At 46.3% G+C, this 24354-nt stretch overlaps 1 protein-coding gene across 1 annotated transcript in view; it reads left to right on the forward strand.

Annotated features, from left to right (window-relative positions):
• Window positions 1-3115: 3115 nt before the first annotated feature.
• The window catches only part of LOC142209016 (sulfotransferase 2B1-like), a 43284-nt gene continuing 22045 nt past the window's right edge, over window positions 3116-24354 (forward strand). The window contains exons 1-3 of the mRNA XM_075277951.1: window positions 3116-3251; window positions 9122-9330; window positions 10737-10863. Coding sequence (XP_075134052.1) covers window positions 3116-3251; window positions 9122-9330; window positions 10737-10863 — 472 coding nt within the window. The remainder of the gene's footprint in view (window positions 3252-9121; window positions 9331-10736; window positions 10864-24354) is intronic.

The following is a 24354-nucleotide window of genomic DNA, read 5'->3' on the forward strand; positions in this document are numbered from 1 at the left end:
TGATGCACACTCGGCACTGCTACATCAGATGTAGCAATCTGATGTAGCAGAGCCGAGGGTGCACTAGAACCCCTGTGCAAACTCAGTTCACGCTAATAGAATGCATTGGCCAGCGCTGATTGGCCAATGCATTCTATTAGCCCGATGAAGTAGAGCTGAATGTGTGTGCTAAGCACACACATTCAGCACTGCTTCATCACGCCAATACAATGCATTAGCCAGTGCTGATTGGCCAGAGTACGGAATTCGGCCAATCAGCGCTGGCTCTGCTGGAGGAGGCGGAGTCTAAGGTCGGACCTGAATGGAGACTGGTGTGGAGCGATCTTAGACTCCGCCTCCTCCAGCAGAGCCAGCGCTGATTGGCCGAATTCCGTACTCTGGCCAATCAGCACTGGCTAATGCATTGTATTGGCGTGATGAAGCAGTGCTGAATGTGTGTGCTTAGCACACACATTCAGCTCTACTTCATCGGGCTAATAGAATGCATTGGCCAGCGCTGATTGGCCGAATTCCGTACTCTGGCCAATCAGTGCTGGCCAATGCATTCTATTAGCTTGATGAAGCAGAGTGTGCACAAGGGTTCAAGCGCACCCTCGGCTCTGATGTAGCAGAGCCGAGGCTGCACAAGGGTTCAAGCGCACCCTCGGCTCTGATGTAGCAGAGCTGAGGGTGCACAAGGGTTCAAGTGCACCCTCGGCTCTCCTACATCAGAGCCGAGGGTGCGCTTGAACCCTTGTGCAGCCTCGGCTCTGCTACATCAGAGCCGAGGGTGCGCTTGAACCCTTGTGCACACTCTGCTTCATCAAGCTAATAGAATGCATTGGCCAGCACTGATTGGCCAGAGTACGGAATTCGGCCAATCAGCGCTGGCCAATGCATCCCTATGGGAAAAAGTTTATCTCACAAAAATCACAATTACACACCCGATAGAGCCCCAAAAAGTTATTTTTAATAACATTCCCCCTAAATAAAGGTTATCCCTAGCTATCCCTGCCTGTACAGCTATCCCTGTCTCATAGTCACAAAGTTCACATTCTCATATGACCCGGATTTGAAATCCACTATTCGTCTAAAATGGAGGTCACCTGATTTCGGCAGCCAATGACTTTTTCCAATTTTTTTCAATGCCCCCAGTGTCGTAGTTCCTGTCCCACCTCCCCTGCGCTGTTATTGGTGCAAAAAAGGCGCCAGGGAAGGTGGGAGGGGAATCGAATTTTGGCGCACTTTACCACGTGGTGTTCGATTCGATTCGAACATGGCGAACACCCTGATATCCGATCGAACATGTGTTCGATAGAACACTGTTCGCTCATCTCTAATCCCTATTGATTGGGAAATGAATACATTCATATATACACAGTATATTCCTTTTATGTGTGTACAATCTTCCAGCAACACTTGGGCTTATGACATGCTCCTCTCTAGGTCAGTTTGACCCGTCCTCAATATTAAATAGATTAATCAAGATTTGTGCCGAGAACTGCTAAGATAACATAACAAATAGACTATAATAAAGTAATAAACTGCTATTCACATGGTACAAGATAAGATTAATGTAAAAATTAATATTAATTGACCATGAGTTGATGACTTCATCTAAAAAAAACCAAAGCATCAGGTGAGGGGAATATTCCTATTACGGAAGAGCGGTTGTTTAATGAATCTAAACTGAGGGCCCCTTCACACGGCGTATACATGTGTCCGAGCGCGGCGCTTCAAAACAGAGCCCATTGATTTCAATGGGCTGCGCGCGTATATGCCGATATACGTGCGCTTCCCATTAAAATCAATGGGCTCTGTTTTGATTTTTGATGTGCCACACTCGGACACGTGTATACTAGAGATAAGCGAGTAGTATTCAATCGAGTAGGTGTTTGATCGAATGCTACGGTATTTGAAATACTCGTACTCGATCGAGTACCACTCGCTATTCGAATGTAAAAGTTCGATGCAGAACCAGCGTTGATTGGCGGGAATGCTTTACAGTCGGCCAATCAACGCTGGTTCTTCTCCTACCTCTAGAAGTCTTCTCCGTGCAGCGTCCCCGCGGCATCTTCGGGCTCTGAATTCACTCTGCCAGGCATCGGGCCTGGGCAGAGCCGACTGCGCATGTCTGCTTGTAGTGCGGGCATGCGTAGTCGGCTCTGCCCAGGCCCAATGCCTGGCAGAGTGAATTCAGAGCCGGAAGATGCTGCGGGGACGCTGTGCAAGGAGAAGACTTCTCGGAGGATCCAGCCCAACTCTCACTCGTGGACTTGGTAAGTATAATTTGATCGAACGTTGCCTACCCCTGAAATGAGCATTTTCCCCCCATAGACTATAATAAGGTTTGATATTCGATTCGAGTAGTCTAATACTGAGGGGCTACTCGAAACAAATATTGAACCTCGAACATTTTACTGTTCACTCATCTCTAGTGTATACGTGTCTAAATGAGCGGTGCACTTACGCCGCGAGAAGGGGCCCTGAAATTGCTAATTCACATGATTAAAGGGATCCTATCATTAAAATTCCATTTTTTTCTCACTAACATATCGGAATAGCCTTAAGAAAGGCTATTCTTCTCCTACCTTTAGATGTCTTCTCTGCGCCGCCGTTCGGTAGAAATCCCGGTTTTTGTTGGTATGCAAATGAGTTCTCTCGCAGCACTGGGGACATTGTATTGCATGTGGACTCTAGGGAAGCATTATACTGTGTGAGGGCCACTAAGTGGACATTATAATTTGTACAAGTCAGGTATATCTAAGCAGTGGTAATGGTGGTTGGTCCACTTATGAGATCTTTGCACTGGGCCCACTAATGGGCTCCAAACTGTGATGGTTTTGGAAATCCCAGCATGTCCACTGCGCATATTTTTCTGGAATGTGTGGATGGGATTCACTAGAACTCCACAGTTTATGGCACGTGGGGCCCGGGCCTAAAAAAGTAATAACTCAATCATGCAACACTTATAATGGTTGGGGGCATACATCAAAGCCCAACATATCCATCTATCAGGAGGCTGTGGTCAAGGATACAATGGAAATGTGACAAAAGAATACAAAAAACAAGATATCCATTATGGGGCATTTTTCTTTGTGATGATGAACTGGGATTTCTTCTCTTTTCAGATAAAATGTCTTTTGACCATTTTGACTATAAAGGAGTCAGATTTGCCAAAGAGCTGCACACAGAAGAGTCTGTCAGCCGGGCAGAAAATGAATTTGAAGTATTTGATGATGACATTTACAATGTGACCTATCCCAAGTCAGGTAAGTAGAATACTTTATGGCTCATGGCCAGTTTGGTCTTGTGACCTAAGATCACTGTGTCGTATTACAAATGTAACATCTGTTGACTGTCAATAATTTGGTCGCCACATGACCATCAAACAAACTAAACCTGTTTTTGTTTGCTGTTGTTTTGGGGGTGTTTAGTGACCATTTTTGTAATGTTAACCTATCTATCTTCCTTTTTAATAGAAATCAGGCTATAATATTTTCCTAAGCAACTGAGCTGTTGCTAGGTGAAGTCGATATTGTGAATATGCAGAACAGAAGCATTTACCAAATGGGGGACGGTCACTTTAAATGGCGATATCTCTGGTTTTATACCACATAGAGAAATGCCTCTGGTATCACAAGAAACTTTTACAGCCACCTCAGTTCCAAAATGTTTCCAATCCCATTATATTCTCTTGGGTCACTTGACAAAGCACACTAAGAGCATAGGAGTGGTGATTTTTGTTAGAAATTCCACCTCCATTTCTGTTATCTCTACTACGGTCCAGCGCCGCACCTCCCATGAGGCGACCTGAAGCGACCGCTTCAGGCGGCGCTATGCCAGGGCCCCAGGGAGGGCGGCATTTTTGCTTACCTAAGCCAGTCCAGGACAAGCTGTCCTGGACTGGCTTAGCGTCACCGAGCGGTGGATTGGGGAGGCCGCTGGAGCAGCGCTGCTCCAGCAGCCTCCCCTCAGGCAGAGAGCAGGTCCTCTCCGTGCCTGCTAACGTCGCTCTGCCATGCCCCCTTCGCTCTGCCCCGCCCACTCCTCTCCACCCCTCCTCCCAGGGGTGGGGGGGGGCGGCTTTCTTTTTAATTCAAAGTTTATTGAACAAGAGCAAAGATAACAACAGGTAATATTGAAATCAAACTGGGGGGAGGGGTGGAGGCGCAGCTCACACCGACATCCCAAGCAGCAAGTAGCAAAGGAATCTGGAGTTCAATAAACATTTATAAAAAAATTTTTGAACAACAACAGACACATATCGACAAGGAGAAAGAGAAGAAGAGAAAAGGAGGGAGGAAAGAGACAAGAGGGAGAGACAAAAGGAAGAGGGGAGGGGAGGGAAAGGAGGGGGGAAATGGGAATCGTAGCGATCAACCGAAAATTTCACATTTTACATTATACCAGACCATAAAATAAAATAATACCCCAGATTGTAATAGGCGCAAACAGGAAGGATCGCCACATCTATTGCTTGTGATGTATTAACGATTTTCTAACCAGGGAGACCAAACCTTCACAAAGATCTTATGATTTCTCTTGGTCCTACTCATCATTTCCTCAAATCTCGCAATTTGATTGGTTTTTGCAAGCCAGTGGGCAAAAACAGGCACCTGTGAAGATTTCCATAGTAATGGGATGTGCAGTTTTGCGGCTGAAAGTAGGTGGTATACCAGAGTCTGTGCGTGCGGCTGGAGTCGTGGCACTGGCGTAAATAAAATAAGCATGGAAGAAGTAAGTTCAAAGGTGTCGAATCCAAGCGACTTGATCTTCGACTCCACCGCAGACCAATACTGCCGAATGGATGGGCAAGACCACCAGATATGCAACAAAGTTCCACTAGCCCCGCCACACCGCCAACAGAGATCCGAGTCTATTAGGCCATGGGAATGCAACCAGGAGGGAGAGCGATACCACCGTGAAAGCAATTTATAGTGGTTTTCTTGGAGCCTAACACATGTGGAAATCCCGTGAGACCTGGCAAGAACCAACTTCACCAAGTCATCTGTAAGCGTAACACCTAAGTCAAATTCCCAGCTATTGATAAAGAAGGGTTTAGTAGTAGTCAGAGGCCTAATTATTTTGTGGAAAAAGATAGCGACCTTAAACTGCTTAGTGCTCGCTAAAAAGTACATCTGCTCATAAGGCGTGGGGCCTCTCTTCCAGTCCGGAATTAAATCAAAGAGACGTTTGCAGGTGGCGTAATGGGAGACATGAAGAAAGGTGAGGACTTTTCGTCTGTCAGCAAAAGCAGGCGTTTGTAGGAGTTCTTCCGGAGGAGGCAAGCCTCCCTACTCACAAAAGGACGCTAGAGGGACCTTAAGAAGCAGCATCCAAAAATCCTCCAAGGGTCGAGCAATCTCCAGAAGGCATTCAGGTATCAGTGCTGCCGGGAGACAAAGGGAAGGAGCCGGAGCAATCCTGTGTCTAAACTTTTCCCACGTCCGTAGAGCACCTCCCAGAACAGCATCACGCACAGAGACTTTTCTACTTTTCCGCTTAGAAGAAGTCGAAGACCACAAGTCTGCCAGGAAGTAGGGACCATACGTAGTCGTCAAGAGTCTACCCAGAGAGGACTCAGGCGGGGTTGTAGCAAGTTCAGTCCAGAAGTGCAATTGAATGGCTTCGTAGGTGTGTTGTAAATCTGGGACATTTAAGCCTCCTTCCTGTTTGCGCCTACATAGAGCAGAATAAGATAACCAGGGTCTTTTACCTTTCCATAAGAATTTCGTAAACAAAGAGCGTAAAGTTACAAAAAAGGACGAGGGCAGTAAAATAGGTAGCATTCTGAGAACATATGAAATTTTTGGAGTAATATATGTTTGCAATAAGTTACGTCTACCCAGCCAGGATATGAGAGGGATATCATAGGACTTCAGTTGGGACTGGATATCCTGTAACAGTGCAGCAAAATTTAAGCTATACAACTCAGATACAGAGCGAGGGATCCTCACTCCTAAATACTTGATCGAGGATCTCGCCCACCGGAGGGGAAGAGATCCAGCCAAAAGCGCCTGTCTAGAAGCGGGTAGTGAAATATTCAAGACGTCACATTTATCTAAGTTTATTTTATAGTTCGAAAACCTGCCAAACTCCTCAATAGTGTCCAGAAGCGCCTGTAGGCCCGTGTCGGGGTTTGACACCAAAAAGAGGACGTCATCTGCAAAGGCCAAGGATTGGAGAGAGCCCCCGTTAAAGTTCACCCCTCCAATACCCGGGTGCTCCCTAACCCTCTGCAAGAAAGGTTCCAAGGATAAAATAAACAGGGAGGGGGATAATGGACACCCCTGTCTCGTCCCGTTACTTATAGGGAACGACTTGGACAGTGTGCTATTCACCTTTAGCCTAGCCGATGGACCATTGTATAGAGACATAACTGCTGTAATGAAGGGCAGGGGAATGCCAAATTTCTCCAGGGAGAGACGCATAAATAGCCAACTGACCCTATCGAAAGCCTTCTCGGCATCTAGACCGAGAAGGACAAGGGGATCTGGGTAAGACTTAGACAGGTTCAGGACATGAAGAAGGCGGAGAGTGTTAAGTCTCCCCTCTCGGTTCTTAATGAAGCCAACCTGCTCATCACTAAGTAAATGTGGGAGAAGCGGCCGAAGCCGCAGGGCCAATAGTTTCGCCCAAAATTTGAGATCTAAATTTAGCAAAGATATGGGGCGATAATTAGAGCACAACTGCGGATCTCTGCCCTCCTTCGCAATTAGTGTAATATGTGCCTCCAATGCCTGGCTGGGTAAACGTGTCCCGGACAAAGCTGCATTTAGGGACTTGGTAAGAGGAGATAACAGCAAATTCAGGAAAGTCTTATAATAAATCAGAGAATATCCGTCTGGGCCCGGACTCTTATGGGCAGGGAAGGAATTTACCACTGTGCGGACCTCGTCCTCAGAAATAGGATCCAGCAAAGTCTCTGCCTGTTCTTCACTTAGTCTAGGGAGATTGAGGGGCGCGAGGAAAGCAGAGATCGCATCTGTCCTGTCAATCACCGGGGGCGAGTCAGGGGTCTCCAAGTTGTACAGATCTAAATAGTAGCGTCTAAAAGCTTCAGCTATATCAGGGGTGGATGTAAGAAGTGGGCCTAAGTCAGGTTTGATAGAGGTGATGTAAGTCCTGGATCGAGCCTTCTTAATCAACAAACTCATCATCCGACCACCTTTGTTTCCATGTGCATACAAATTTTGTTTATAATTGAGGAAATGCTTGGTAGCTTTAGCAGAAAGTAGATCTCTGAGCTCAGTTCTGAGCGCACTTAGCTTGTCCAGATCCAAAATGGACTGTGAGAGTTTATGTGCTCTCTCCAGAGTGGAAATACGGGTAAGTAGGGAGTCTATTTGCTGTTGTTGCAGCTTCTTCCACCTAGAGGGGGGGGGGGGGCGGCTTTCTGTCGTCCGCCTCAGGCGGCGATAAAAGTAGGTTCACCTCTGGATGGACCCACAGGGCTGGTATGTCATCATGAGATGGAGAATACATTGGTTAAGTTACGTCAGGTTTTAGGACAACAAATACTAATGGGTACTTGCTTCCCAATGCTCATGTATGCCCATTGTATCTCATGAGCTTGGCCAAATCATGACCTTGTGCTAGCCAATTACAATCTTCAGACCCCTGAGATTCAGTCTGTCGTCTCTTTATGGGAACATATGCTGTTTCCATTGCCACAATTTTGGGCTATATATTACACTTTGATCATTTATCAGATTTTTTTTTGGAGGCAATGTGACCAAAAAACAATAATTTTGTAGTTTTTATTTCTTATGTTCACTTTGAGGGAAAAATAACATTCTATACATAACATACTATGGGTTGTTATAGAAACAATAAATATGGCTATTTACCAAAATAACAATATAAAAAATTTGATAAAAATTTCCATTTAGTTTTTTTATTTCATACTTTACAGTTTGTTTTTTTTACTTGTTTTTTTTTTTTTTTTTGTTCCATACTGAGAAGTGAACACTAGGTGGTGCAATTGCTGCTACAGTGTTGTAGTATATAAAATGAAAGTGAAAGCAAAACTTATTCTATAGAGATACTTGTGAGGGCTGTGTGGAGGCCTTCAGTAGACCCCTATTACCATGGTATTGCATTGGCATACTGCAATCACATTGTGTATGGGGCAATGAGGGTGGGAAACACAGAGACACCTCAGATTGAGTATTGATGGTGATATCCAAGGGGTTAAATGGCTTCAAACTTTGTTTTCTGCACACATCTCTAAATGTAGGAGGTCTCTTTTGGAACTCTTTGAGGCATCCAGCACTCTCTCAGCCTCCTCGGTGATGTCATGATTCTCAACATGTTCATGTCACCAAATGAGACCTGTGATGGAATCATGATGTCAGCGGGAGAGTGTTGGATTAGAAAGAAGACCCAAAAGTGGAAAGGAAAGGTGAGTAAGAATGTTTTTTGCTCCTACCCTCTGCTTAATATACTCATCTTTGAAGACACCCCAGACCATAACATTGTCCCTTTGACTTAACTTAAGCTGTGTTTGCCTTGGGTGTAAGCTAGAAATTGGATAAATAGGTTGTGCCCTACATTGTATTTTTATAAATAGGTTCCTAGAAACTCTAAAAGTATTCTACACTGTTTTATAGATAGGTTCCTAGGAGCTCTAAGAGTATTCTACACTATGTTTTATAGATAGGTTCCTAGGAGTCCTAAGAGTATTCTACACTATGTTTTATAGATAGGTTCCTAGTAGTCCTAAGAGTATTCTACACTGTTTTATAGATAGGTTCCTAGGAGCCCTAAGAGTATTCTACACTGTTTTATAGATAGGTTCCTAGTAGTCCTAAGAGTATTCTACACTGTTTTATAGATAGGTTCCTAGGAGCCCTAAGAGTATTCTACACTGTTTTATAGATAGGTTCCTAGGAGCCCTAAGAGTATTCTACACTATGTTTTATAGATAGGTTCCTAGGAGTGTTCTACACTGTTAGAATACTACAATAATCCCTACAGTCCACCAGGGTCCATGAAACTCTTAATATGCTCCTGTCAAAGAGAGTGCAGTTTTTCTAGAAGTCTGTAAATCTTGAAGAGATATATATATATATATATATATATCAGCCATATTTCTGCATGTATACAATGTCTTGATGTAATCTCTTACTTCTTCTAGGTACTAACTGGATGATTGAAGTCCTGAACTTAATTAAACACAAGGGAGATGTTACAAAAAGTGATGTTTTGTCCATCCAGATGAGATCACCGTGGTACGAAGCAGTCAGATTTTATGAATCTATTGAGAAAATGGAGTCTCCGAGAATATTATCTTCTCACCTACCGCACCACATTTTTGCAAAATCTTATTTCAAATCTAAAGCAAAAGTAAGTAACACATAGAACTCTGCTTAGTGAGAACAGATCCCTGACGTTTGTGCTAAGAAATATTCTACTGATGTTTACAAGGAGTGGAAGTGCGATACACGACTAAGCCCAATATTATTCCTTTTTTTTTCTTTCAACCTGTAGTGTGGACAACCTTACAACTAGAGATGGGCGAACCAAATTGTAACGAGTTGGGATGGACTCAATGTTCCAAATTGTTTTGTTTGATAGCTTTCCATCCAATAGTCAGTGGTAGATGGTAAAACACTTTACAGAGCTGATGTTACATATAGTATATGAAATACCGTGGGCAGGAACACAGTGCACTTCAGTGATGGTGGAAGTAGGCGATGGATGTGTTATTTTTCAATTACTCCATTTTCTTCAGCAATACACAGCACTGACTGCAGCAACACTTGAAATGCAGGTACAGAATCTTAAAGGTAAGTTCACATGGGGATTTTTGGTCAGGATTTTGAGGCCAAATCCGCCTCAAAATCCTGACCAAAAAGACGATTGCCATTGAAATCAATGGGAGATGCTCAGGTCTTTTCTCCGGGAGCGAAATGCTCATTATTCAGGCCATTTCGCCTCACGTTTTGTCCTGAAGACACTCCTTCCTCCAGACTAGGCCCATTCATTGGACCTAATCTGGAGCAGAGTGTGAGGCTGGATGCCAGTGCAGTGCACCAGCTTTCAGTCGTGTCTACACGGTTTTTGGTCTGGAACCTGAGGCGGCCTCTGCCTCAGGTTCCGGACCAAAAAAACCCATATGTACTTACCTAAGAGTAGGAGAAGCGGAACAAAGTTCAGTCAGATTTAATCACAGACAGGAAAGGAAACAAATGCAAGGATGTTTCAGAATGCTGAAAAACGTTGTTTGTTTTGCATTAAAAATATTGCAGCTATATATTACAGGTTCAAAAATAATCTTATGAAATCCCATTCTTTTAGATTTTGATGGGTTTTCTTTGCAAATTTATAAATCTGTGTTTTTTTTTTTTTTTTTTCTAGGTTAAATGTCTTAGGCTAGGATGACACAAGGCTAGATTTTTTAAAAATATCCTCCTTGCCATATGACATGACTTTTAGAATTAGCTTAGAGTCTGTGGGATAAATCCTATTTCCTATTAGCACCACTTACATTTTCATACAATGTCCCGAGAAGCCACAAAATTCTAAAGGAATTGGAATTGAAAAATAAGAAAAAAAACAACTTATTTGTGCCATGTTCTCATGGGTTTTGCTATGGCATTCACTGTTTGATAAATGTGACAGGTTACCTTTATTCTACGGAGCAGTGAATTCATTTGGAAATTGAAATTAAAACTATTGAAATGTTACATGCTCTATCACGGTATGAATAACACAATCTTATTTTGACTACTTTTCAATTTTTTTTCCAGATTATCTACACAATTCGAAACCCAAGAGATGTCATTGTATCCATGTTCCATTTTACCAAAATTCTCAGTATGTTCACACCTACTGAAAATTTACAGGATTTCATAGATGACTTTATACAGGGAAAGGGTGAGATATTTCATTAATAGAATGTACAATAAGAAAAAAGCTGAGTGTGTGCTGAGCTCTACCACATCCAGAGATGTAGAAGAGCTGAGTGTGCGCTGAGCTCTGCTACACCAAAGCTGAGTGAGCGCTGAGCTCTGCTACACCAGAGATGCATCTCTGGTGTAGCAGAGCTCAACGCACACTCAGCTCTGCTGCATCTCCGGTGTAGCAGAACTGTGCGCTCAACACTGCTACATCTGAAATCGGACTAGAATGGAGACAGCTGTAGACCGATCTTAGACTCTGCCTCCTCCTGCAGAACCAGCGTTGATTGACCGAATGCTGTACTCTGTATGGCATTTGGTCAATCAATGCTGGTCAGTGCATTCCTATGGGAAAAAGTCAGCTTCCGCATATCGCAAGCTGACAGGGATCTTGACCAGATAGAGCCCCAAAGAGCTGGGTGAGTAACATTCCCACCTAAATAAAGGTAATCCCTAGCTAACCCTGCCTGTACATCTGTCCCTGTCTCAGTCATATAGTTCAGTCTCATATGACCTGGATATTAAATCCACTGTTCATATAAAAGGTTTTCCATTACATCCACCATGATGGCTACACAAGGAGGTTGACCTCTGACCCGCTGTAGGGACAGGAACTGAGAGACTTTGTTAAATACACCACTCCCACCACCATTCACCAGTGTTTTTTTTTTTAATGTAGATTGTGAGCCCCACATAGAGTTCACAATGTACATTTTTCCCTATCAGTATGTCTTTGGAATATGGGATGGAAATCCATGCAAACACGGGGAGAACATACAAACTCCTTGCAGATGGTTTTATGCCCTTGGCGGGATTTGAACACCAGGACTCCAGCGCTGCAAGGCTGCAGTGCTAACCACTGAGCCACCGTGTGGCCCCTTATTCACCAGTGTTTCCTATCCCTACACAGGGTCGGAATGAGAGGCTCTCCTCCATCTGGGGGAATAGGTAAGTACTACCACCGTCCGGCCCTCGGTCGTAGTCAAAGGCGCCTGCCTCCCTGGGCCATTAAGGACACGGGGGTATCGCTCCGGCCTGCCCCCGGGTGGAAAACTCCCCCCTTCCAGCGGTCTGTTATGGCTAATGCAGAGGGTAGAGTGGATGCCGGCTCCGGCCAGCACAGGGGAGGAACGGCCAACCTAGGCGTACCAGGATGTGACATAGCCAGGCACAGTGGCGTGCGTCCCAGCTTCCGCTGAGGCTGCAGGATCAAGGAATTTCTGGCTACACAAGGGATGAATGCCGGGCGGTGAGTAAACTAGGCGGCATTCCTGCAAGGTATGTGATGTATCACTGTATGTTCCAGCATGTTGCTCTCTGAGGCACAGCTGTTGATCACAGATCCCCTGGCTGTTCCAGCTCCCTTGGTGTTGTGAGTACTTGGAACAGCTGCTCTGTACCTGAGAATTTATTTATTTTTCCCTTTTTCTTTTTTATGGGGCAGAGTGTAAATTGGGCTTCCAGTCTCCAATTATGATCGGAGACGGAAGGTTCCCATAGGAGCAAGGGTGTATTAAAAACTCCAGAGAATGACCACTTTGAGGGAAGGAGTTGGCATTCCTGTTCTAGAAGCCCTATGCTCAGGAAGTACGGCGAAGGCCCTTAAGGGGGTAAGCCGACTTGGGAGGACTTAGGCCTTTCAGTATAAAGAAGTCCAGTCCTCCAGTTCTAGCCTTGTGCCCTGTCTAGATGACAGAAGGAAAAGTAGTTTTTTTTCTCTTAAAAAGCTTAGCCAGGGAAAGCATAGGGGGTAAAGTTCTATTGAGAGGCAAATTCCCAGGATGCCTAGTGTATAACAGAGTAAACCTTGGTAGCAGTTGCTGATTATCCCGCAGATCCTGCTGGGGGGAAACGCCCAAGGTGAAAGGCTTATCTCAGGTGAAGCCTTGCTAGCTGGGATTCTGACAAAACGGTTTGCACAGGTGCAACATTGTCTGGCGTGGCCTCAGTTAAAATTTGGTCTGGCTGATCACCACCTGCCACATCCTAAAAGGGCGCGGTGATTAAGGTCAGGGCTGAGGCCTGATCAAAACCGGCTATTCTGCTGTGTTAAAGACAGAGTGGTACATATGGATATAGGTAATGGGTGCTGGATGATATATACTAAGTGATATATAGCAGGCATAACACCATTGTTAATGCTAGATACTGATGATACCTTTGCCTTATATATGGATAATGCCAATGCTCATTGATGCATGGGTGTAGGTGTATATGTAGGTATAGTGTACACTGATATATGTATATATATATGTATGTGTGTGTATATAGATATGGAAGGCATAGCGGTGTGGGTTAATCCCATTGTGGAGTCATATGTACTGATAGCATGCATAACACCATTGCTGGTTTGATATATGTGGTTCCTTTTGGAACAATATGTGCTGAAGGTGGTAGGCCAGGGTGTGCCATTTTGGAATGAGTTCTTACAGAGTCCCGGGACTGTGCTTGTTATATGCTCTTTGACATGTGAACAATATGTGAACAAAGGCAAAAAATTAACTGGATGAATACAAGCCATTTACTAACCTGTATGGCCGCATGGCTAAAAGGCATTTACTAACCTGTATGGCCACATGGCTAAAAGGCATTTACTAACCTGTATGGCCGCATGGCTAAAAGGCATTTACTAACATGTATGGCCGCACGGCTAAAAGGCATTTACTAACCTGTATGGCCGCATGGCTAAATGATATTTACTAACCTGTATGGCCACATGGCTAAAAGGCATTTACTAACCTGTATGGCCGCATGGCTAAAAGGCATTTACTAACATGTATGGCCGCACGGCTAAAAGGCATTTACTAACCTGTATGGCCGCAGGGCTAAAAGGTATTTACTAACCTGTATGGCCGCACGGCTAAAAGGCATTTACTAACCTGTATGGCCGCATGGCTAAAAGGCATTTACTAACCTGTATGGCCGCATGGCTAAAAGGCATTTACTAACCTGTATGGCCGCAGGGCTAAAAGGTATTTACTAACCTGTATGGCCGCACGGCTAAAAGGTATTTACTAACCTGTATGGCCGCATGGCTAAAAGGCATTTACTAACCTGTATGGCCGCATGGCTAAAACGTAATGACTAACCTGTATGGCCGCAGGGCTAAAAGCTATTTACTAACCTGTATAGCTTCATACTAACTGGTATATAATGATAAATAAATATATATATATATATATATATCTATCTATCTATGTGTACAGGGCACATATGGCATACATAACACCATTGTGGAATGGTATATAATGTCAGCTACAGATAGGTGTGTGTGTATTAGCATGCATGACACCATTGTTGAATGGTATATAACGGATGCAATACATCAGTATTGAATGCTGTATATACGAAAAGATATAGCATGCTTAAAGGGGTTGGCCACCCTTAAGCTGAAAAAACCAAAGTGCCCCAGGCAACTCAGAAAGATGGTTATAGGACAAATGTGCTGTAAAAATGAAATTTATTTTACCTGTTCCCCATTAACATGAGATATTGCAGTGTGAGCTCAGCCGGCCTGAGTGGGCGGGACATCAAGAAACTGAAAGTAAAACTCCTGGCCTGCATTCCAGGCTGAGGCGCATCACAGCGCTGCCCACACATAGGATGTGATCACACAGCTTCATTCACCTCAGCACCTCTGGCTAGCAGAGTGCGCTCACAATAGCTGTCACTGTCACAACACTGGGCTGAATCCTAGGGGTCCTGCACAACTAATAGCTTCTGAGGGCCACTGTGATTCATCCAATTTGAATGGAGCCCCAAAACACCTTCTTTAGCGCTAAATTCAATAAAATGCCACCGAACACCATCGATTACAATAGGGTTGTGACTAAATACTATTCTCAGTAAGGACCTGGTCCTTAACACTTATAGTATTAGCCGCCTCAGTGTGATCTATTTCCCATTACTGGTCAGGACTAGAGATGAGCGAACACTAAAATGTTCGAGGTTCGAAATTCGATTCGAACAGCCGCTCAATGTTCGTGTGTTCGAACGGGTTTCGAACCCCATTATAGTCTATGGGGAACAGATACTCGTTAAGGGGGAAACCCAAATCCGTGTCTGGAGGGTCACCAAGTCCACTATGACACCCCAGGAAATGATGCCAACACCTCTGGAATGACACTGGGACAGCAGGGGAAGCATGCCTGGGGGCATCTAACACACCAAAGACCCTCTATTACCCCAACATCACTGCCTAACAACTACACACTTTCCACATTCAAAAAAACCTCTATCAAAGTGGGAAAATACCTGGAAACCTTCTTTACTCCCCAAATGGATGGACACAAACCCCAATTTAAGCTCAACAAACAGTAACAACCACCCCTTTAAATCACGTTCCCCATGACAACCACAAATGGAATAGGCAATGGGAATTCCAAAAGCCCTCACCCTTAACTGTCATTGTGTGTGTGTGTGTGTGTGTGTGTGTGTGTGTGTGATGTGGTAAGACCTTCCAAAATTCACTTTTCTAGCCCTTAACATGAGCCCTTCCAAACAAAGTTACAGGACCTTAAGCTGAGCTACCAGCAGAGATTGAGGCCCTTGGCATGAGTAGAGCCTTGCACCAGCAGTGTTTTTGGCACTTAGGGTGAGTTGAGCCTTGTACCAGCGTGTGTCCCTTAACATCAGGCGGGCCCTAAGTTCTGCGCTTTGCACAAAAGTTCCACATTAACTAGGCTGAATGGTACAAAGATTAGTAGGCCCGAGAACCAGGAACAGGTCTTGCAATGGCTGTCGGATAACGCTTAAAGCACATTGTCCACCAGCCAGTCAGCCTCTACCTCCTCTTACCCAACAGTCTTGTCCTCCTTCCACCCAAAATTCCCAATCTTCTCAGAACAATAACCCCAACTGTCCCTGCTCCCCAGAGCTGTTCTCCCTTCCTTTGACTGTACCGCAACCTGCCCCTCCATTTCGCGATTCCACGGACCTAACAGACGAGTATCTGTGTCCAGATGCTCAAACACTAGAGTCTCCTCCATTCCATCTCCGGTCGATTTGGTGGCGGATGACCAGCAACCCACCCTCATCGACGACGATGAGACGCAGTTGCTGTCAGGGCAGCCAGTTGACATGCGCATTGTGCAGGAGGAGGAGGCGAGACAGGAGTTGGAAGAGGAGGTGGTGGACGACGAGGACACCGACCCCACCTGGACAAGGCAGATGTCAAGCTGGGAAAGTAGTGTGGATGTTGAGGCAGGTGCAGCACCAAAAAGGGTAGCTAGAGGCAGAGGTCAGCTGTCCAGAGGCAGAGGTCAGCTGCTTTGCCGAAGCCAGGCCAGACCCGGAATGTCCGAAGATGTTCCCTTTTGTACCCAGCCCAGAAAAACTCCCCCATCGAGGGCACGTTTCTTGAAGGTGTAGAGTTTTTTCAAGGAATGCGCCGAGGACAGATATAGTGTCGTCTACACAATTTGCCTCTCGAAATCGAGTAGGGGCCCTGAGAAGAGCAACCTGTCCACCACTTCAATGCACCGTCATTTGGAATCCAAGCAATGGAATCAGTGGCAGGCAGCAACGGCAGGACAAACGTCGCCCGCCGTTCATGCCACTGCCTCTGCTCACAGTGCTGGCGATGCACTCCAGAGGACGAGCCAGGACATCACTTCATCTGCCTCCGCCACTTTGTTGACTTCTCCCTCATCCTCCCCTGTTTCTGTCTTATCTCCTTCTCCTGCACCATCAAAGGCACCATCAGGCGCTTCTTTACAACAACCCACCATCTCTCAGACATTGGAGCGCCGGCAGAAATACACTGCTAACCACCCACCCACGCAAGCCTAGAACGCCAACATCGCTAAACTGCTGGCCCAGGAGAGGTTGGCGTTCCGGCTTGTTGAAACTCCCGCCTTCCCGGACCTGATGGCAACTGTGGCACCTCACTATGCCGTCCCTAGCCGTCTCAACTTCTCCCGGTGTGGCGTCCCCGCCTTGCACCAGCACGTGTCACTCAACATCAGGTGGGCCCTTAGTTCCGCGCTTTGCTGCAAGGTCCACTTGACCACCGACACTTGGACAAGCGCCTGTGGTCAGGGATGCTGCAGTGCTTATCTTTAATGACAGGCAGGGTGAATGTGGTGGAGTCTGTTCCCCGGGTGCAAACTGGGGTGGCCTATCTCCTCTCCCAGGCCAAAATTCATGGCAGGAGTAGACTGAAACCCTACGACGCTGCAACCTCCACCACAGCTACTAGCGGCAAACGCTAAAACACTGGTGTGGGGAGACGTCAGCAGGCGGTGCTGAAGCTCATCAGCTTGGGGGACAGACAGCACAGTGCCTCCGAGGTCAGGGATGCCATCCTGGCTGAGATGGCATTTTTTTTTCCCTGCTACACCTGGGGCCTGGCATTTTTACGCCTGTGATAATGGCTGGAACCTGGTAGCGGCTCTGGAGCTTGCCAGCCTCCAACACGTTCCATGTTTGGCCCACGTCTAACCTAGTGGTGCAAAGTTTTTTAAAAACATACCCAAATGTACCGAAGCTACTGTTGAAAATGCGGCGCTTGTGCGCCCACTTTTGCAAGTGCACAGGAGTCGCTGCTAGCCTAAAAACACTCTAGCAAGGCCTACATCTGTCCAAACACAGGCTGTTGTCCGTCATTCACACACGCTGAAACCCTACAATACCATATCTTGAGCAGGGTGTGTGAGCTGCACAGACCTTTGATGGAGTTCCATCTACAAAACCCAAGGGTTCCTCAAAGTCAGCAACCAAAGTTTCTGCACCATGAGTTTCCAGGGGTGGCAGAGTTATGGCTAGGGGAAGAGGCATGGATAGGGATGATGTCTAGGGGCAAAAGCAGTGTGGATGTGGAGGCAAGCTAAGCAGGAAAAACTGGGGGTACAAGCTAAGGCATGGACTGGGGTGATGTCTAGGGGCAAAAGCAGTGTGGATGTGGAGGCAAGCTAAGCAGGAAAAACTGGGGGTACAAGCTAAGGCATGGACTGGGGTGATGTCTAGGGGCAAAAGCAGTGTGGATGTGGAGGCAAGCTAAGCAGGAAAAACTGGGGGTACAAGCTAAGGCATGGACTGGGGTGATGTCTAGGGGCAAAAGCAGTGTGGATGTGGAGGCAAGCAAAGCAGGGAAAATGGTGGCTAGAGGCAAAGGGATGTCCATAGGCAGCAAGGGCAAAGATGCAAAACTCTCCCGTTTCAAGAATTTTCCTGACTTGTTTCCCCACAAAACATTCCTGGGAGGAGGGCTGAAACACCACCCTCCTCCTCCTCCGCTGTTAGATTTACCCCAGCTACGAGCTGAAAACGCTGCAACACTGGTGTGGGGAGACGTCAGCAGGCTGGGCTGAAGCTCATCAGCTTGGGAGACGGACAGCACACTGCCTCTGAGGTCAGGGATGCCATCCTGGATGAGATGGCAATTTGTTTATCCCCGCTGCCCCTGGGGCCAGGTTTTTTAGCTTGTTGGAGGGCTCTGGAGCTTGCCAGCCTCCAACACGTTCCATGCCTGGCCCACGTGTTCAATGTAGTGGTGCAATGATTTTTAAAAACATACCCCAAATTAGCTGAGCTAAGGGTGAAAGTGCGGCACTTGGACACCCACTTTCCCAAGTCTACAGTACCTGGAGCTAGCCGCAATACACTCCAGCAAGGCCTACATCTGCCTGAAGCACCTACTGTTGTGCGAGGTCACCACACGCTCTAACCCTAGATACCGTATGTTCAGCAGGGTGTGTGAGCAGCAGAGACCTTTGATGGAGTACCAGCTACAAAACCCAAGGGTTCCTCAGAGTCAGCTCCCTCACTTTCTGCACCATGAGTTTCCATGGGTGGCAGAATTATGGCTAGAGGCACAGGCATGGATAGGGGTGATGTGTAGGGGCAAAAGCAGTGTGGATGTGGAGGCAAGCTAAGCAGCAAAAACTGGGGGTACAAGCAGCCGGTGACATCATCACTGACAAGCACAGCTGTCTGTCAGCTGACAGGCTGACTTTCACCAAAATGAACAGACAATGGATAGACTCATCATATACATGTCAGTTACATGACAAATTTAGTGCAATTTGCAAGTCCAAGATGGTTTGGAGATCTGCGGAGAGGAATCTCACCACCTCTTGCGGGTGCCATCATTTGGAAGGCAAGCCCTGGGCTCAGTGGGTGAGAGCAAGCGCAGGATAATCGTCGTTTGGCCTGGCGGCCACTGCCTCTTCCACTGTTGACAGGGCTGGCGCTGCAGTCCAGACCAGGAGCCAGGACACCTCCACATCTGCCTCTGACACTTTGGGGAGTTCACCCTTATCCTCACCTTTTCCTGCCATTTCTCCTTTTGCCCGCGCCATCATGCGCCTCTTCCCAGCAACTCCCCATCTCCCAAGCCTTTCATTTCATGCTAAAGTACAGCGCAACCCACCCACATGCCCAAGGCTTCAACGGCCTCATCTCAAGAAATCTGGCCCAGGAGATGTTGGAATCCCGGCTGGGGGACACTCTGCCCTTTTTGGGCAGAGTGTCTACTGCGCCACCGCACTGTGCCGTCCACACCAGCACTTTCCCCCAAACATGAGGCGGTCCCTAAATTCAGCGCTTAGCCCTAAAGTTCCATGTGACCAGTTACGAATGGACAAGTGCATGCGGACAGGGACGCTACCTTTCAATTTGGGCACAGTGGTTGAATGTAGTTGAGGCATGGACCGGGTCGCAAAATGTGGTGGCCTGACTTGTCTCCCCACACAACATTCCTGGGAGGAGGGCTGAAACACCACCCTCCTCCGCTGTTAAATTGACCCCAGCTACGAGCTGGAAACGCTGCAACACTGGTGTGGGGAGACGTCAGCGGGCCGTGCTGAAGCTCATCAGCTTGGGGGCCAGACAGCACACTGCCTACAAAGTGAGTCATGCCATCCTCGATGAGACGGCAATGTGGTTTTTGCCACTGCACCTGGGCCCAGGCATGTTGTCATGTGTGATAATGGCCATAACCTGGGATTGGCTCTGTAGCTTGGCAGCCTGCAACATATTCCATGCCTGGGCCACGTTTTTAACTCATTGCTGCTAATCTTTTGAAAAAGGTACCCCAATGTTCCTGAGCTACTGGTGAAAGTGTGGCGCTTGTGCGGATAGTTTTTAAAGTGTATAGTTGCCGCTGCTAGCCTCTATGCACTCCTACAACGCCTGTACCTGCTGGAACAACGGCTGTTGTGCGACGTCTCCACACTGCTGGCACTAAACATATCATGTGTTGAGCAGAGTGTGTGAGCAGCACAGACCTTTGATGTAGTTCCAACTCCAAAACCCTCGGGTTCGTCAAAGTCAACTCCCTCAGTTGCTCAACCATGAGTGGCCATGGGTGGCAGACTTATGTGAAATCCCATCCCATCCATTGCACTGGACACGAAACATTAGCATGCGCTCAGCACAACTTCGGATATGGCAGATGCGTTAAGCAGGGTGCAGGGTACAACACAGACCAGGCCCGAGCACCAGGAACAGGTGTTAGAAATACTGCAGCATCTGCCATTTCCTTCCAATTTTGGGGTTTTGGACCCGCCACCGACTTGTCTGGACCTAAGTGGGGATCATGAGACACAGTTGCCATCAAGGCAAGCTGTGGTCATGTGCGGTTTGCAGTAAGGGGGCAGTGCGCAATTGGAAGAGGAGTTGGTGGATGACGAGGCCACCGACCCCACATGGACAGGGGTGATGTCTAGGGGCTAAAGCAGTGTAGATGTAGAGGGAAGCTAAATCAACAAAAAACCTGGGTAGAAGCAAAGGCATAAACTGGGGTGATGTTTAGGGGTGAAAGCAGAGTAGATGTGGAGGGAAGCTAAGCAGCAAAAACAGTGGGTAGAAGCAAAGGCATGCAAAACTCTACCCTGTTGGAAGACTTATTCCTAGGTCTGGAACACGTTAATGGCCCCCCTGGACAAATTACTGCCACTCAGGGGCCTAGTGTCACCAGGAGGGACAAGTATAGGCGCATGTTGTGGGAATACCTGGCCGACACCAGCTCTGTCCTCTCCGATCCCTCTGTGCTCTACAGCCTAAACTTATTTTCTCATCTTTTTTTCTGAACTGCACATCTCTTGCCTGCTTCCTTTGGGATCTTAGAAATGGTGGTCCACTTCCACAGATGGTAACTTCAATAGACAGTGTAACGGGAGTAGCTGAGGGATCGCTGTCTTAACCACTTTTTGGCACAAAATTAACTTCCAAAGCCAAATATGGTGCAAGTATATGATGCAAGGACACCTACACACCTATCTCTGACACATTGGGGAGTTCACCCTCATGCGCCCTTTTGGCCTGCACCATCATGCGCCTCTTCCCAGCCACTCCACATTTCCCAAGCTTTTCATTGCAGGCAGAAGTACAATACAACCCACCCCCATGCCCAAGCCTGTAACAGCCTCATCGATAAACTGCTGGCCCTGGAGATGTTGGTGTTTGTTTATGCTTCTGGAGACCCAGGCCTTCCGTCAGCAGATGGCAGCTGGGGCACCTCCCTATGCTGGGCCTAGCCGTTACTACTTCTCTTGGTGTGCTGTCTCTGCCTTGCGCCTGCATGTGTCCCATAACATCAGTCGGGCCCAGAGCTCTGCGCTTTGCTGCAAGGTCCACTTGACCACCGACACATGGACAAGCGCCTGTGGTCAGGGATGCTGCAGTGCTTATCTTTAATGACAGGCAGGGTGAATGTGGTGGAGTCTGTTCCCCGGGTGCAAACTGGGGTGGCCTATCTCCTCTCCCAGGCCAAAATTCATGGCAGGAGTAGACTGAAACCCTACGAAGCTGCAACCTCCACCCCAGCTACTAGCGGAAAACACTGTAACACTGGCATGGGGAGATGTCAGTAGGCCGTGCTGAAACTGATCAGCTTGGGGGACAGACAGCACAGTGCCTCCGAGGTCAGGGATGCCATCCTGGCTGAGATGGCATTTTTTTTTCCCTGCTACACCTGGGGCCTGGCATTTTTGCGCCTGTGATAATGGCTGGAACCTGGTAGCAGATCTGGAGCTTGCCAGACTCAAACACGGTCCACGCATGGCCCACGTTTTCCAACTTGTTGGTGCCATGTTTCTTTGAAACCTACACCATTGTGCCTGATATACAGGTCAAAGTGGGGCCATTTTCGTAAGTGAGAACTAGCCTCTGCTAGGCAGAAAACATTCAGAGCACACTCCTCTCATCTTCGCACCGTTGGCTGGCGGAGGAAGACGAGGGGGTTGGAGTGGCATCTGATGTCCCTATCCCACACGAGGCTAGAGGGTGCACTTCAGTGCATCCCATTGCTTCACCACAAATGGTGTGAAGGGGAGTGGAAAATGGAGGAAATGGAGAGTGACCCTTACAGTTGGGGCCAGCAAAGGCATGCCAAGTAACACACTGGCACACATGGCTGACTTCATCTTGGGTTGCTTTTCAACACATATTTCACATCATGAAGAACAAATAATACTGGATTTTTTCAAGCCTCGAACCCCGGTCTAGGTCTAATGTCTGTTCCTTTCTTATATTAGGGGAGAGGGAAAAAAAATTACTTCAGTGATACGTTTAGCGTACATAGACTGACTATTAATGTGTATCCCACTTAGTGTTGTTAGGGTTACACACCGTCACAACCTGGCTAAAGCTTCTATAGCTGTTAATAAAGTCAACATAACTTTACGGTATCCAAAAAGACAGCTGGTACCGACAGAGAGCAAGACAAATGTCACCCAAAGCTGTGAGCTCTGAACACCCACAGTGACTTTGGCGTCATCATCATTATAAGGGAGCGGGTGGTAATAAATAACTTGGCAGTGCCTAAAACCCAAAAAGCTTATACAACTATATTTACATTAAGATACACAAATGAAACTTTTCAGTAGCATGTCATGAGACAAGCTGATAAGCTCTTCCTTTGTGCAGTGCTATTTGAAAGTTAAACGCTGCCTTTATTTTAATTCTGGAGAAGGTGCAGACATTAGATTTAGAACATGTTGTCTTCATTGTCCAAATCCTCTATATAGGTAACGCGTTTTTCGGGCCGAGCTGTCTGGGAACGAGCTGGTGCAGCACTGACAACCTGGGTGAATATGGCAAGAGCCTGAGATGTAGGGTGAATGAATCCCCAAATTATTTGTGGAATTCCCAGTGAGACAATGGCACTGTATACCAGTATTAAAAATTGTGGGTGCACGTAACCCCCATATATTCCTTGAATTCCCAGTCAGACAATGGCACTGTATAGCAGTATTAAAAATTGTGGGTGCACGTAACCCCCATATATTCTTTGAATTCCCAGTCAGACAATGGCACTGTATACCAGTATTAAAAATTGTGGGTGCACATAACCCCCATATATTCTTTGAATTCCCAGTGAGACAATGGAACTGTATAGCAGTAGCAAAAATTGTGGGTGCACGTAACCCCCATATATTCTTTGAATTCCCAGTGAGACAAAGGAACTGTATAGCAGTATTAAAAATTGTGGGTGCACATAACCCCCATATATTTTTTGAATTCCCAGTCAGACAATGGCACTATATACCAGTAGTAAAAATTGTGGGTGCACATAACCCCAATATATTCTTTGAATTCCCAGTCAGACAATGGCACTGTATACCAGTATTAAAAATTGTGGGTGCACATAACCCCCATATATTCTTTGAATTCCCAGTGAGACAAAGGAACTGTATAGCAGTATTAAAAATTGTGGGTGCACGTAACCCCCATATATTCTTTGAATTCCCAGTCAGACAATGGCACTGTATACCAGTATTAAAAATTGTGGGTGCACATAACCCCCATATATTCTTTGAATTCCCAGTGAGACAAAGGAACTGTATAGCAGTATTAAAAATTGTGGGTGCACGTAACCCCCATATATTCTTTGAATTCCCAGTCAGACAATGGCACTGTATAGCAGTATTAAAAATTGTGGGTGCACGTAACCCCCATATATTCTTTGAATTCCCAGTCAGACAATGGCACTGTATACCAGTATTAAAAATTGTGGGTGCACATAACCCCCATATATTCTTTGAATTCCCAGTCAGACAAAGGAACTGTATAGCAGTATTAAAAATGGTGGGTGCACATAACCCCCATATATTCTTTGAATTCCCAGTCAGACAATGGCACTGTATACCAGTATTAAAAATTGTGGGTGCACATAACCCCCATATATTCTTTGAATTCCCAGTCAGACAATGGCACTGTATACCAGTATTAAAAATTGTGGGTGCACATAACCCCCATATATTCTTTGAATTCCCAGTGAGACAATGGAACTGTATAGCAGTAGCAAAAATTGTGGGTGCACGTCACCCCAATATATTCTTTGAATTCCCAGTCAGACAATGGCACTGTATACCAGTAGTAAAAATTGTGGGTGCACATAACCCCCATATATTCTTTGAATTCCCAGTCAGACAATGGCACTATATACCAGTAGTAAAAATTGTGGGTGCACATAACCCCCATATATTCTTTGAATTCCCAGTCAGACAATGGCACTGTATACCAG

This window comes from Leptodactylus fuscus, chromosome 6 (genome assembly GCF_031893055.1).
Source record: "Leptodactylus fuscus isolate aLepFus1 chromosome 6, aLepFus1.hap2, whole genome shotgun sequence".
Taxonomy (NCBI): domain Eukaryota; kingdom Metazoa; phylum Chordata; class Amphibia; order Anura; family Leptodactylidae; genus Leptodactylus; species Leptodactylus fuscus.